The sequence below is a fragment of the Geospiza fortis genome, unplaced genomic scaffold (assembly GCF_000277835.1).
Source record: "Geospiza fortis unplaced genomic scaffold, GeoFor_1.0 scaffold327, whole genome shotgun sequence".
NCBI classification, from domain to species: Eukaryota; Metazoa; Chordata; class Aves; order Passeriformes; family Thraupidae; genus Geospiza; species Geospiza fortis.
The window spans coordinates 1,914,641-1,929,711 of record NW_005054410.1 but is presented as its reverse complement, the minus strand read 5'-3'; the positions used below and the strand labels follow the sequence as shown (position 1 = coordinate 1,929,711).

At 36.8% G+C, this 15,071-nt stretch overlaps 1 protein-coding gene across 3 annotated transcripts in view; it reads left to right on the top strand.

Moving 5' to 3' along the window:
* Positions 1-15,071, top strand: part of PLEKHA7 (pleckstrin homology domain containing A7) — a 96,930-nt gene that overhangs the window by 28,401 nt on the left and 53,458 nt on the right. For all 3 annotated transcript variants that reach the window (XM_031061347.1, XM_031061346.1, XM_031061348.1), the window contains exons 2-3: positions 5,354-5,437; positions 12,854-12,965. In XM_031061347.1, coding sequence (XP_030917207.1) covers positions 5,354-5,437; positions 12,854-12,965 — 196 coding nt within the window. The remainder of the gene's footprint in view (positions 1-5,353; positions 5,438-12,853; positions 12,966-15,071) is intronic.

Genomic DNA, 15,071 nt, shown 5'->3' with positions numbered 1-15,071 from the left:
GATATTTTAAATTATCTCTGGTAGTTCATTAAGATGGGAGAAAAGAATTTTTTCATTTCCAAGGAAACATGCAGTTGCCATTTAACCTCCTCATCAGTGAGCTGGGTAGAAGGATGACACTACATGAGGGCATGACTGTCAGTTCACTGTTTGTTTCAAATTCTTCTTATCTGCAGGCTTCTACCAGAAGTGAAAATACCATAAAATCTGATGCCAGGCCATCTTGTCCCCTTTCACCTGTCTTTATAAGCCCAGACTCTTGTGTTGATTGCTGCTAGTCACAGACACAGCAGCTCAAGATAGTTACAGAATTGTATTTGGACTGAACAGCTAAACACTTATGAATTCTCATCTGAGTAGCACATAAGATTTAAGAGAATCAGTTTTTCTTATGTAGTAGTTTCTAGGTTAAGATACTAATTCAACTCAGTGAGGGGGTGAAATTTTGACCTTATGAAAGTCTCCTGGACACTGATTACAGCAGGGCAAGGATTTTACTGCTGCTCTGATGAGACACTACTATTTTAAAGTAGTGGATCAGAGTTCAGTGTCTTGAAAAGATGGAGTTTTGTGTATGTGCAGCTTGTAGTAGGTGCTTTTGCTTGAGTAATAGAATTATTTGGTATTGTTCCTAATCCTTCCAAGTTATATCTGTATTACACTGCATTTTTCTTCCATGTTGCAGAACTTTCAGGGCACTGTTTTTCTTGGACTATTTGTTGGTACTTGTTCTAACCAATTCTTAAAGCTAATATCCAAAAAAATACTCAGAAGGCTGAAACTATTTTGAAGCCATTGATATATTTCAGAAATATGTTATGAAATAAAGCAAACTATACCTGGCTGTTTGCCTGATTAGATACAGGCACTTCCTCCTGTTTGGAGTAACAGCTCACTGGCTGAACAGTTCTTCACAGCCCGAGTTCTGTCAGCTGCACCCACACCAAAATCACCCATGGAACTGTGGGTGGGTGCCCACACACAACTGTCATCACCATTTGGGGTATTCAACATAAAGGTATTTATGCTTATCTAGTCTTATAGGTAAGTGTAAAGGAGTCAGCCTGCCTGGAAAATAAGTGCTGTAGAAATGGCTTGTAATAATTTACAGGCTGTCTGTCCAATGACAACGTGAATTTTTCTCACAAATTATAAATTTGCAGTTAATGTGATATAGACTTCATCAATAGCTGATTCACATGTTTCAAGTTTCAGCTGCCTGTGCATTTAAATTACTCCAGAGACAATCTATACACTTGCTTGACTTCAAATGAAAGGTCATCAGCATCAGTCATGTCCAAAAATTAATAATTAAGACTTGGCTTTGACTCAAATACAAAATTAATTGAAGTTATATTAATTATGAGTTCTGCAAAAGGATCCATACAAGCAAAAGTGCCTGCCTGGCTCCATTATTCTGTAGGGATAGGGCCTGGTCTGCATCTGTCTTAAGACAGTGGGTGACTCAGTTCTTATGTTGGTAAAAGTTGTGTATACATGCTGTGAAATTGTGGTGAGGTATCTAATTACAAAGAAATGGATTTTGAACTGTGGTTCTTTTATGAAGAGTCTGAGTCTTAAGTATTTCTATACTTGGAAAGTGGTGTTCTGTAACTTTGAAATTCAGAATAATTTCTAACAGTCTGTAGTGTAATTTAATAGAACTGGTAGTGGTAGATAGTAATCAATGTAATTTTTTGTGGATTTTTCGTGGTTTTATTCTTGCTTTGCTTACATGACACTGATTACTAGTATCTGTACAAAATCAAAATAATATAAAACTACTAAAATTAAAAGATGGTTGCTAGGAAAAAATGCCACGATCACACATAAAATTCGTAGTGTTGCTAGAAAACTCAGCTTGGCATTTTGAATGAGTGGTGTTGTACCAATGCAAGCGCCGAGGCATTCAGAATTCACATGGTGAAAGATAGTAAGCCTTTCCCAGTTTTGTTGAAGCTATTACATCTTTCTCTAATGAAAAAAATAAAATAAAAGGGGCATGGAGAGTAGAACAGCTTATTTTTTAGTGCCTTTTATTAAGGCACATTTTTTTGTACCTGTTGTACGTGGTAGATTTCTGGTCAATAGGAAGATATTCAGTAGCTGTCATTTGGAGGAAATACAGGTGATTAACTAATTCTTGGGTAGCTGATGTGTCCAGACAACAATTGTGCCAGGTCTTTTCTTAGTCTGTGCTTGGAAAGGAAGGAAAACTCGCACTGCAGTAAGTTTAGAGCACTCTGACTGGTGATGTTATTGTTATAGGTGTTGTGTAAACAGATATCACTGTTAAGAAAATATTTAAAAGACATGAAAACAACCACAAAAAATTGTCATTAAAAATCTAGCTGTTCAATTTCTCTCATCCTGATAAAAACAAGCTGCTGTTAATCATCTTGGAATAAATCCATTTAAATACTGGGAAAGCTTCAAAGAAGCTTTGTTATAAGAATTAAATTGTATTTGCAGAGGAAGGATAGAGGGAGCAGCAGAGAATGACAGAACAGAATAATTTATGTTGGAAGGAAGCTCTGTACCCCATCACGTCCAGCCAGGCCAGCTTCTAAGTTGGAACCAACTTAGAAAGTTTGGTATTTGGCTTGGAGCCTTATCTGGCCACATTTTGGATGTTTCCAAGGAAGGAGATTCCACAGCCTTGCTAGGCAACCTTTTCCAATGTTTGACTGCTCTCATTGTGAAGGGAAATCTCCCTGCTATCTAATTCCTTGTTGCAAGGCATTAGCCATCTGTTGTATAGGTTGTTTTGAATAGTATCACTTAGTCTTAATGAGTCCTGTGAGGCAAAACACTTAAACTCTCACTTTTCAAATTCAAATAAACCACTGTGTTCTGCAAAACTAATTGTTAGTGGCAGGGGTTTCATTTCTTTCTTCCCAGTGAAGTCCTACTATTAAAGCTGCAGAAGTTTTGGGTTTATGTGCCCTCTCCTTGTCTGTGAAATTATCCATCTGCATTTTAGGCAGCCACAGAACCATCCTTCTGTTTCTCTGCTCAGTAGTGTTTGCTTGATATGCAAAACTTGTCCTAAAATGCATTGCTCAGATATTTAAAAAAGTGTTTACTTTCCAGCTGAAATCTTTGTTATTAGTAAGTAATATTTAGTCTTGTTAGTAATGTACCTCCTCTTTATTTGCAACTAAGAGGACTAGTTCCTCTTCTCGTGAATTTATATCCTGAGATAGAATAAAGCATTTGTGTACATGCTGGTATGGTATCATGGGAAACTTCCCTTCCTGAATAACCCTAGAGCACTTCGGGAATACAGTTCTTTTTCTTAGTCTTAATTGAAGAGTGAGTTATTAATGATTGACAGCCTGCAGATGAGAGCTTGTTGGCAGTTCCTCTCCCCCTGGAGAATATAGCTGGCAAGGTCCTTTCATTTTTTTTAAGCTAACAGGGTATCTGCACTTTTTTTGGTAGCAGTCCTAACCTAAGCATCGAAGGTTAAGCAGACTGCATCAGGCCTGCTTTGAAAGGAAAGGCTTTCAACTTAAAAATGGACAGTGTGACAAACGTGGAGGTCAGTTGTTAGGGTTATAATTCATTTATTTATGATTTTCTTTGAAAACATCTCAAGTTCCTATCCCACTCTTTGGATGTAGACACAAAATTAAATCTCACATAGAAATGCTTTTTTAGGAAACAATACTCAATGGTTTTGTGAGGAAATAAATCCTGGTTGCTTTGTAGATGTTATTGTGTGCTTAGTGAAGATACTTTGTCTAGGTCTCTGATTTCATGGAAAAACTGAAGAGTTAGAAACTTTATTAACCTTTATCAACCCACAGCTGTAGGACAGGTTAGTTCTCAGCACTGTAGGGAGCAAGGGCTATCCCTGGTGCAGTGGAGTAATTGATAGCCCATATCTTGTTCACAGTTTCCAATGGCTGTAGGGTGAGAATTTTTATAGTAGGTGAGGCTGGAAAAAGTTCTTCTGGTGTTACATAAGTTGTTACAGCTTTCAGCTTATCACTGGAAATATTCATGATATGGGTGCCTTATATCTGACTTGCTGTAGCAAGGTGTGTTGGAAAAGGGTGAAAAGTTTATAATACATCAAACACTCGGTGTTTATGGCCTGAGTGGGACTTAAGATGAGCACTGGATGGGGTTTTTGTTGTTGTTAAGGGTTGGTTGGTTTTGATTTGCTTGGCTTTGGTTTGTTTTTTAAATCAAGACATGTCCTGAGCTCTTTACATTGGCATGTTATGGCTGCATGAGCTGTTTGATTGTTAGCTGTCCTTTAGTCAGCAGAGTGTTATCTCTTAGGAAGTCATTGCTCTGAAACCTCAAAGTATTTCTTTATGCCCTATTCTGTCCTGGTATCCTGGACAGCAGTGTCAAATCTGTAATGCTTGAAACCAAACAGGCTTTACAAGAGGAAAAACTCCAGCTCTTTAAACAAGAAAACACATCAAGTTTTCATTTTTGCCTGTTTGAGGTACAATTCTTTGAATGGCTTTGTTATTTTTGCTTTCTGAATACATTCAGAGTGTGTTATTATTTTGTTACATTTGATGTGAGTTGTAGTTTTGGATGTTATTTACCTAAGATCTGTTAACTAAACCCAGAAAAATCTAGAGTCTTAAATAAATGAGCTCTTGTTTCACAGATAGGTAAGATGCTTATCTTTAATGAAAAGAAATGTTTCACAGAAGATAGCAAAATGCCTAGATAGTGCTCTGAGGGGAAGCTTTATAGAAACCCCTGATTTTAATTCAGTTCTGATGAAATACTAAATAATGTTGTTTTATATGAGCTGTGCAGCTGCACAGCTAAGGTTATATGTGGTCTTCTGCATGAAGGTGTAAAGAGAAATCATTGGAGAAATACCACATTAGAGGAGAAAGAAACTTGCAAGAAATGGCTTCCACATAATTTCTCTCTGCGACCTCATTAAATAATCAAAATTGTGTAAAATGTTGCATTTCAAATTACTGGTTCTAGTCTGTGAAATTTATGGAAACACAAATCAGAAATGTATGTTGTGTAGTTTCTACGCTATATCTAAATAATCTGATAACTGCCAGGTGTAAATAATCATAAATTCAAGTCTGTCTCACTAACTAAAGATTGCAACTAGTTTACTTTTAAAACATTAACTTGCTTAATAATTAAATGACACAGTGTGCCATTGGCAAAGTTGACAAGAACATAGGAAGGAGCTGAAAACATTTCAGACTTGAAATGTACCTCAGAAATATGTTTAATTTCTGGACTAGAGCAGCAAAACATCAATATAAAAAGTTGTACTTTTTAGAGATCATATTTTACAGAGTATAGCAATATTAATTTTTCTTTTTCCTTTTTTCTTTTTTTTTCCTTTCAGCCATAATCAGCAGACCACGTCATTTAGACATCCTGTGACAGGACAGGTTTCTCCAGAAAATATTGAATTTATTTTGCGAGAAGAGTAAGTAGTTTTATGCCCATGTCAAGAGATCTAAAACAGTAACACATTTACCTACAGCAGATTAGTACCTTAACTTACTGACAGTTCTTCCAATATTGTAGAAAATTTTAATTAAGGTTTGTGCTTAAAATTTTGCTTTTCATTGTGACAGCGACTACTTTCAAGTACTAGCTTGGAATCAAAAACTACCACAACGATAGTTTTTGATTCCAAGCTAGGACTTGAGGGAAAATATTTATCAAATCTTCAAAAATCCCCCAGACAAACCTAAAAGTAAACAAAAAAATTACAAAATATGCTTAAACAATAATGCTTTAGTCTTATATAAATATCAGGTAAACAGAACAGAAATGTAAAGTGCATATTGGAAGGTTTGTCCTGAAATTGAAATACACATAATACTACTAGTTTCAATTTTATTTCCTTGGTTTTCTTATGTTTAAGATGTTCCACATTCATCGCCTGTTTTTCTTTGTTCTAGAGAAATGGCTTTTTAAATCAAGACTTAGAATATATTTGAATGTAAGGTGTAGAATATAAGGTGTAGAATATATTTGTGTCCAACATATTTAATCTTGATTGTTTGATCAAAAAAAAACCCAAACAAAAGTAAGAAATGTACATGTGTTCAGTTTGGTGAGTTTGTCACCTTTGGGTTGGTGTTAGATTGGATCATGCACCATTTCTCTGTAGGCTTCAGCTCTTCCTTGTCATCCTGGCTGCCTGCTAGATTGCTGCTACTGCCATCCTTCTCTAGTGGAATGACTGGGTATCTTCCCTAGACAGAAAACAGAGTCCTGGATAAAACTCTACATCACTCCTAAAGCCAAAGGGCAAGAACAATGGCACAACCCCAGATAGTTTTTCTTTTCCAGGCCAGTTTTCCAGCGCTGTTCAAGCAGCCTCTGTCATAGAGCCTGGGCATCCTGCTGTGGTGGCCTGGATGTGAGGTTTGTGTGGCTGCCTGCATGATTCTGAGCTCTTTACATTTCAAATTCTGTGACATTGAATTTGCTCTACATTTTGGTAGGACTGCTATCAAAAGCAGTTACAGCATTAAGAAAATTGAGGCCTAGAAGGAAGGCTTTTCAACATTCCCAGGAGACAGAGCTTTTCCATGTCTTCTCCTGTGACTGGGAGAAGCAGAACATGGCTGTAGAGCTCTGAGGTTCTGCTACAGCCCTGAGGAGAACTTCTCAAATAGTTTAAAAGCCAAACCAACCAACCAAAACCAACAATAGCAGCGAAACACCTAAAAAACACTGGCTAAACAGTTGCTCTCCCCCAAGGCAAAGCAAAGCCAAGGCCAAATCCTGTGTCAAGATGCCTGATGAGAACTAGCATGAAATATAACATTGTAGGAGAGGGCTGTGATTGGGTATGAAGGCTATGGGATGGCTGCTGAGCTGGAGGTCACCCCAGCTGTCCCATGGCATGCAGGTGCTTTGCTGCTCATTTACAGATATGAAACAAGCTGCTCCACCTTACTCTCCTAGTGAGGAGAAACAGGTATGATGCAAATCAGAAGGTCTCACAGACAGTATGGACAGCAGGCATGTGTTCCAGCTTCCATCCATTAATTGGATTTTAATTTATCTGTTGTAATGGTTCAGTCAAATTTAATATGAATTTAAACACATGTACTGGAAAATAGGTGTCTGGATAATCTCTTGGAGTGCCTGCCTGGATTAGTCACACTTGCCTAGGCTGTTCTTTGTTTTGTAGTCATAGCAGCTGATAAATTATTAAAAACAGAATTGAAAGAAGTACTTGTTGGTGGCACAAAGATTTAGTAATCTTTAATGTATGTTAGAAACTTTATTGGAGGAGAAATGGAAGTGCTTATTTGGAGGGGAGTCTGATGAACATGTAGACTTTAGTTACTTGCACTGAGATACTATCAAACCCAGGAAAAATCTCACACTGTAGTAGAATTAGTAGAGAGTGGTGGTTTTAATTCTAAAAGAAGAGGAAATGGCTGGAGGAATAGAGAGAAGAGTAAAATGTTTCTAGTCGCTGCTCAGAAAGCAGTCTTTGCAAGAATGTTTCTCTAAGCTTTATTATTGGCCTGAAGAACATACAGTGTTTTTAAAATCAGATGTTTGTAATCGGTCAGTTGAAATTGCTTTAAAAATGTCTTTTTTAAATGTGTGGGATGCTCTGGTTTCCTTAGTTTTTTACCACTTCTGTGCAGCAGTGGGGGTTTGCACAGAGACTCTTCACCGTGGTCCTGTGAAGACCTGAACTCTTCACCTGAGTTGCTGCCAGGTGATGATGTTGGCATCTGTGGATGTGTCTGGTGAAATCACAGGAGCTGCTGGCACCTCCCTGTCCTAAGGCCTAGGAACTGTGATGGAGCTGTGCCTTGTTTCCAGTCCTTTTCCCTCAGGCATCAGGGATTTCTTGGAATCAGTGGTGTTGGTGGTGTGTCAGTTTGGAGTCAGTGTTGTAGATCCCTGTCCTGTGATGAAAGGATTTCCATCAGAAGGGCTCAGGTCAGAGAGGCAGTCTCTGGGTTGGCATGGTCTGTGGAACCTTTCTATCGTGGCATCTTTTGACCAAGACTACTTTTTTTCCTGTAGCTGGAGAACCTTATCTGAAGCGGTAGCACTCTTAAGGGTTTCATAAAAGGAGATTTGTTCTTTAGTGCTGTTGTGATGTGATTTATTACTAACTGGTTGATTTTAATTTAAGATTAGGGCCAAGGGGTTGTCAACAGATGTTGACTGGGAGCTGGTGGGGAAAAGTGAGCACAAATTTGTTCAGGCTGCAACAGACATATCTATTTAAAAGGACACATTTTACATCAGAAAAGTAGTTTACAGTTGTGTAGAAATGATGAATGTGGGGACTGCTCTGGCCATTCCTCATCCTGGAAACAGTGTTCTGGCAATAAGGTTTGGAAACAAGTTTTGGAAAATGACACCAAGGAGTGATGTAATCCTAGCTTGATTATGACTCAGTTGTGAACCAAATGCCCTTCATTCACTTGATCAAATGAGAACTGGACACTTTCAGTAAAAGGCTGGGCTGTATTTCACTAGTATTTCCCCAAGGTGTTTAAACAATATCACATCAATTTTGCTTTTCAAGCTGAAATCTGGTTTTCTCAACTCCATTGTAGCTGGAACGTGTTACTTTTGAATTACATTATCTTTTGATCCTTAGACTATTCCTTCTTCCTAAAGGTGTTCTAATTTAGATTTCTTTAAATAGTGGATTAGTAATTCCTTGTTTCCTAAAACTTTCTTAGCTGGGACCACTATCAAATCCCTACCTTGTACTCTTTTTCCAAGCTTAGCAGCTTTGCTCACTTGGTGTGTGGGGTGTGTGTTCTGTATCCTTCACTACTCTGCTTGAGAGCCAGCTTTTCTGCCTGTCACTTTTAGGTTTCTTTTTTTCTCATGGAATGGTTGGACAGAGGTGACTGCAAGATTCAGCCTATGAGCTTACTGTTTGTTATAATAATTTAATTGTACTTTTTCTTCCCTATTCCTTTACTAATAATTCTTAATGTTCTTTGGCTACTGTTACTCATTGAGCTGATATTTAAAAATAACCTTTCTGTGGCAATGTTGTTTTGAGTGATAAAAGCTGCAGAGGTGGTTTTTATTTCTTCCTCCTTTGAATTATTTTCTGTTGTTGGCATTGAATTCAGTTTGGCATCATGGTTATTTGTATTTGAAGTTATTTTTTTTATCTGTTTCTGCCAGCATTTCAGTTTTTGTCTAGAATAATTTTTATTTTCTTTTGACTTGTTCACCTCACAGTTTTTAGGATCACATTGAAATAATCTGAGCATCTTGCTGTATGGGAAGCCCCTCCATTTCACAACTGCTTCTTGATCTTTGTGCTTTGCTTTCATGTTTTTAAAGAACCCTTAATCCACAAAGGGACCTTTCTTAAACAGCTGATGGAGAAGTGAGAATTAATGATAAGTCTGCTAGACAGGTGTTTGGTTTTTAGTTAACTACATTGTTACATGTGCATTTCTCTGAAAACAGTCTATGATAGAATTATTGAGGATAGCTGTATAACATGTTTAGATTTCTTCTCTCATATCTTTGTTAAATAACAGTTCTTTAAGTAATTGTGAGCAGAGATGAAGAATCAGCCATGTAACTAATGTTAAACATTACTTTTTGTGTATTAGGAGCTGTATAATATTTGGCATAGCAGTGTGCTTGCAAATGAGGAGATAGTACTTTAAAAAATACAAGACCATAAACGTAGACATATGGGGGGGGAAATATACTGTGCTTAATCCAATGAGTGCTATCCTCTTTCTTGCCTGTTTTTGTGTGCCTGATAAAACCTGTGTATCACCTCTAGGGAGAGAGCCATCTTATTTTATCTATTGCATTTGGTTACTATAGCAGCAAAAATATCAGGTGGAGAGCAAAGAGGAGACTCAAACAACCCTAAAATAAGTATCTACCTTGTTTACATGTATAGAAATACTAGGAGGGTTGTTTTTTTTTAATCTAGCTGATTAATAAATTTATTAGTAATAAAACTACATTGACACAATGTTATTGGATTATGTCTGATTCCAACAAATAAACTTTTAAAGTTTCTGGTATGGATGTGGATCTTCCAAGTCAACTGATCTTTATGGTCTCTCGTGAGTATTGCATTTTCAATATGGGCTATGGTGTAGTCATTGTTTTTTATTGTTCTTCTTCAGTGTTAGGGTTTTTTAATAACCCAAATGTTGGCTATGTAATTTTTTCAGCTGGTAAATATGGTTTCTGAAGACATACTAGCAATGTTTAAGTGGAGCAGGGAGTTGCTTGACAGGAGATATTATATAGAGTGTTATTTTCAAGTACTTAAAAATATTTACACAGTATTGGAGCTCCAATTGGACATGCTGCAATTCTGTGTGTGCGTTCACACACTTGTGGGAGGCAGTAAGAAAACTAGCCTGAAAATAGTAAAACAGCATCTCTACGAAGACAGAATGGGGTATTTTGGATAACAGGTATTATCAAACATCTTTGGTAATAGAAACTTCGAACTAATGTTTCTGAATGCACAGAATCAGTGCTGTAGTTACTTATTTTTGAAGTTGAATCTGTAAGTATTACTAGGACTATGTTAATTCCCTTAACAGGCCAGGATGTTTCAGGTAATTCTGGATATTTTGCCTGTTTTTATTTGCTTTTAAAAACACTGAGAATATTGATTAGCTGTTAAAATACTTGAATACCTGAGTTTTATGTTCTGATTTCATGCAAAAATCCTATTGTATCCTTGAAATACTATATACAAATACTGAAATGAATTTGCAGTATTGTTTTGTGTTTTCTGTTAAATGTTGGGTACAGCAAGTTTGCATTACCAGGTTTGCTGCTGAAGACTTTTTATAGGAGGATAATAATGTATTTTCTCTTTCAATGGACTTAATATTTTGCTTGCTATTTGAATTCTTCCATGGCAACTACCTCACATTTTTTAAAGAGCATTTTTCTTCTTGTGAATTTGAAGTTTGTCATTAATTTGGTACTACTAGAAAGGGAAAGCCTTTTCTTGGCAGTGATCACTTGTATTAGCAAGTGGAAGAGCAATCACAGTATGATCACATAATAAATGCTTAGAAATTACATTTTTATCATTCTGTATTGTATTATGATTTTCTTATGATGGTCTTGTTAAACATATAGCTTATTTTGCTCTGTAATTATTCTGTTTTTTTTTAAAGTGCATAATGTTCAACCTGCTGTGAAAAAGCATTTTTGAGAATAGAGAAAATCTGTTAAATCAGAGTAGAAATATTAAGTTAAAACCATTCCTCTGGGGTCATTTCTTCTTCATTAATTTTTTATTGGAAAAATTAATTCCAATTTGTCAAAATTTAAATTGTATTTTTCATTTTCATCAACAGGAATAGCTTAGTCAGGCAGTGTCATATATGGGAAGTTTCTTAATCTGCATTTTGCAGAGGCTGGATTAAGAGGTGATTAAATGCTGAACCAGGGTAGCTGGTCCATTAGAGGTGAGGCAAATTGACTCAAACTGACATGATTAAGTTCCCTTGCTTTAAAGGATGGCCAGGAATTTTAGGGGCTTGCTGTAGGTTGTTCTTATATCTTGGACCTGAGGTTATATATGAAATCTAGAAAGAAGGAATTGATGTCAGATATGCAAGATATAAATAAAATGGGACCTAACTTGTATTATTTACTTACAAGCTTCATTGAAACCCTGGTCACAAATGGAAAAATATGGAAAAACCACCTCTCCCAGCTTTTGAACAGATAATTGTTCAGGTTGTAACTGAGGAAGAGCAGTGGTGGAAAATACTTTGTCTTCCATTAAACCTTGTGTTGAGCTACTAAAATCACAGACTCTTCTCTGTTCTCATGATAACTCAATTATTCTGTTCTCTGTTGTGTTCAACAGATCTGGATTTCAGTGGTAGCAGCAACCATGGTTGGTGTAGCTTGTATATACCATTTTTGATTTTTCTAATAAATGGCTTTGGTGACTGGGAAAAGAGAAATCAGGTGTTGTTAATTGTTTGTTTTGTTGTGTTTTCTTTTCTGATGTGACTATATTGCTACTTGTTATTTGCTAAATTATGTTGTTAATGATTTTTGAAAATGCCACCTGTGGTTTTAATTTCATTCGATGCTGGTGTTGAGTTCGGCTGCTGAAGCTTCTCTTCACAGGGATTTTATTTTGCCCTTCCATTTATCCTCTCAATTCTTCATCTGGGTGGCTGTACTGAATTCTTACTTGTTGAACAAGTTCTTCTGGTAGGATTGACCTCACTCATGCTTTAAATGGATATCTGAGCTAGTTATCAGGATTTCTGGAATCTTAGGATGACTCAGAAATTACACATTTCTAACAACTATCTGCCTTGAATTGCACCATTTTGCTTAAAAGGTATTTTAATAATTCATGTTGTGCTATGAATCATATTTTGGGCAGATTCAAAGATACAGCATTAAGTTAGTGAAAGATCTAACAGCAGTCAAGACTCAATTTGATTTCAAATCAAAAGCCTGTTATTGCCAAGTGCTGATTCCTGTCCTTTTCTCCCCAGTACTGGCTCTTTCACAGGTTTGGCCAATTCTCTAAATTGGGCACAGTTTGATTTCACTGCATAGGCCTTATCTTCTCTCTTCCTGCACTCCTTGTTAGATCTTGATTCTCTCTTGGGTTTGCAGAGAGTTTGGCAGGTTTCTCCCTCCTGATGCCTAGACCAATACCAATCATCAGATGTCACTGCTTGAGAAAGACCTGAAATCAAAATGACAGGAGTGGTGCAAAGGAACTTGCAGATGCACAGGGAATATTTGACTAACTTCTCATTCATTTGCACACTGTGAATTTTAAACATAAAAAGGCCACACTTAATGTTTGAAACAATGTGCTTTAGATTATCTGGTTTTGTTTGCTTTCTAGACAGAATTCATCTATGTCCAACCAACAAATAAACCAAAGGCCTTCAAGCATGGTCAGTGAAACGTCCACTGCAGTAACTACGTCTGCTGTTGATGCAAAACCTGGCCCTAAGGTAAAGGAAAAAGCTATTTTTTTCAGCTTGTTGATCACCACTTCACTAATTTTAAATCCAGTGTTCTCATGCTGATTTCAGGAGGGCTGTGGATTTAGCTAGAAGTCTAGTAAGACCTCAGAAAAGAGGTAATATCTTCCACCCAGACACAAACCATTTGGCAGCACTGTTGCAGCTCTTTTAGAAGCACTGTATAACCACGTGACAGCATTGAATGGTAACTTCTTACATTGTCATTATTGGGACATAGAAAATTTGAGACTTACAAATGGAAATAAATATATGTAGTATTAGTGTTTCAGCAAGAGTTTTAGTAGTCCAGTGTATATGACAAAAAGTGTTGTATGATACCAGGAGTTTGCAGTTCTTACTTTTTCATGAAATCTTACTGCCTTTTCTCCTCCTAGTAACAGTTAAATCCTTTTCTGCCCTCACTGCATTGCACAAGCAGTGCAGGCACCAAGTTCACACACATAATGTTTAATAATAGAAAAGTCCATTCCTTGTCATTGACAAAGGACCTGTGTCCATTATTGAACAAAGTATAACAAAGTGCTGTACTTGAAGTGTCACCATCTATTTTAATACTCCTTTGACCTTACAATAAATTACAGAACAGTGAGAATGGTTAGTGGGTGGATAAAAAGGGATAAAACAATATTGAAAGAATTAACAGAGATAATTTTCTTAACTTTGACTGCAGTTCTTAAACTTCTCACTTGTTTTTTTTTTTAATACAAAAGTGGGCAGCCTCTTATGTAACTGAGTTTAAGAAAGGGCTTCACCGAATTGATTGCAAAGATGTTTTGTTTAGTTGGAATACTTAAAATCTTTTACTAATGTTTTGATATGCTTGAGTACAGGAGGTGATACAATTTCATGAGAAGCTGAAAATTAATTTTTTAAAATTATTTTTTAAACCTAAAATGTATAAGTTATTGAACCAACACCAAGATTGTAATGTATCATATCTCAAGAATGCATTAATCTTTAAAGAGCTAGATGAAGTTATCACTGCAAGCAGTCAGCTTAGTAGGTTGCTTGAATTAGTTGAAACCTTCTTTTTGATGTTTGAAGAGTTGAATTTACCAAATTATGTCAGCATTTGTTTTTACCGTATTTATCCTCCTAACTCTGATTTTTTAAAGCCTGCATTAGAGGCAGAAAACTCATTTTTTTTCCCTCTTTAAACCAGCAAAAACTTACTGGGCACCTGATAGAGTGCTTTGAGCTGGGGAGTTCTCCAGTGGCGCAGTTGGCTTTAACTTGGCCAGGATCACACTTCTGCCAACAAGTGTGCATCCCCTGACTCCTGCTGCTTCCCTCTGTCACCTGCTTGCACTGATCCACCAGAGACCAAAAATGGGGACGATTACATTCCCAGGCCACCCACATGCCTGGGGCATGTCAGAAGCACACAGCTGAACAGGAGGGTAATGCTTTTTTCATCACAGCTCAGAGAATATCCAGAATCACCTCCTAAGGCTTTGGTTGATCTGGTTTTGGTCTCTCTTTCTATTCCGTTTGCAGTCCACTGTAAGGGTGGCTGTGCATGCTTCTGGCAGGCTCCCAGGTGTGGATTTTTTAACACATGGCAACTAGACTTAGAAAAAAGCTCTCACAGAGGCTTTGCCAGCACTTTGCTTCTCCACCAAGTTTGTTTTTGTAAGATCCGTTCTGCTTTGGGTCCTTGATTAAGATGAACCAACATCTTTCCTACATATGCTGTGTTTCATCATTGCATGTGTTAACAGGCTTGAAATCACTTCTCTTGTTTTGTAGAGTGAGCAGATTTGTTGAATTCCTTCACAGTCCAACACAAAAATTATTTCAAGTGAACTAGTAGTGAGAAAAAAGGCTGTAAAATGACCTGTGTCCTCTGATTTGAGATTGACTTTTAGCAGGTTGGGAATAGTTTTTAAGGTCCTTCCATTTATTTCTAAATGTTTTCTTCCCTGAGTTCCATAATCATTCTTTCAAAGAGTGAGTTCTCAGATGCAGACAGGAAGCACAGTCATGTTCGTGTTCTCTAATTAGAACAAAATTAGCCATGGCAAATTTATTTTATTTTTATTTTATTTTATTTTATTTTTATTTTATTTTATT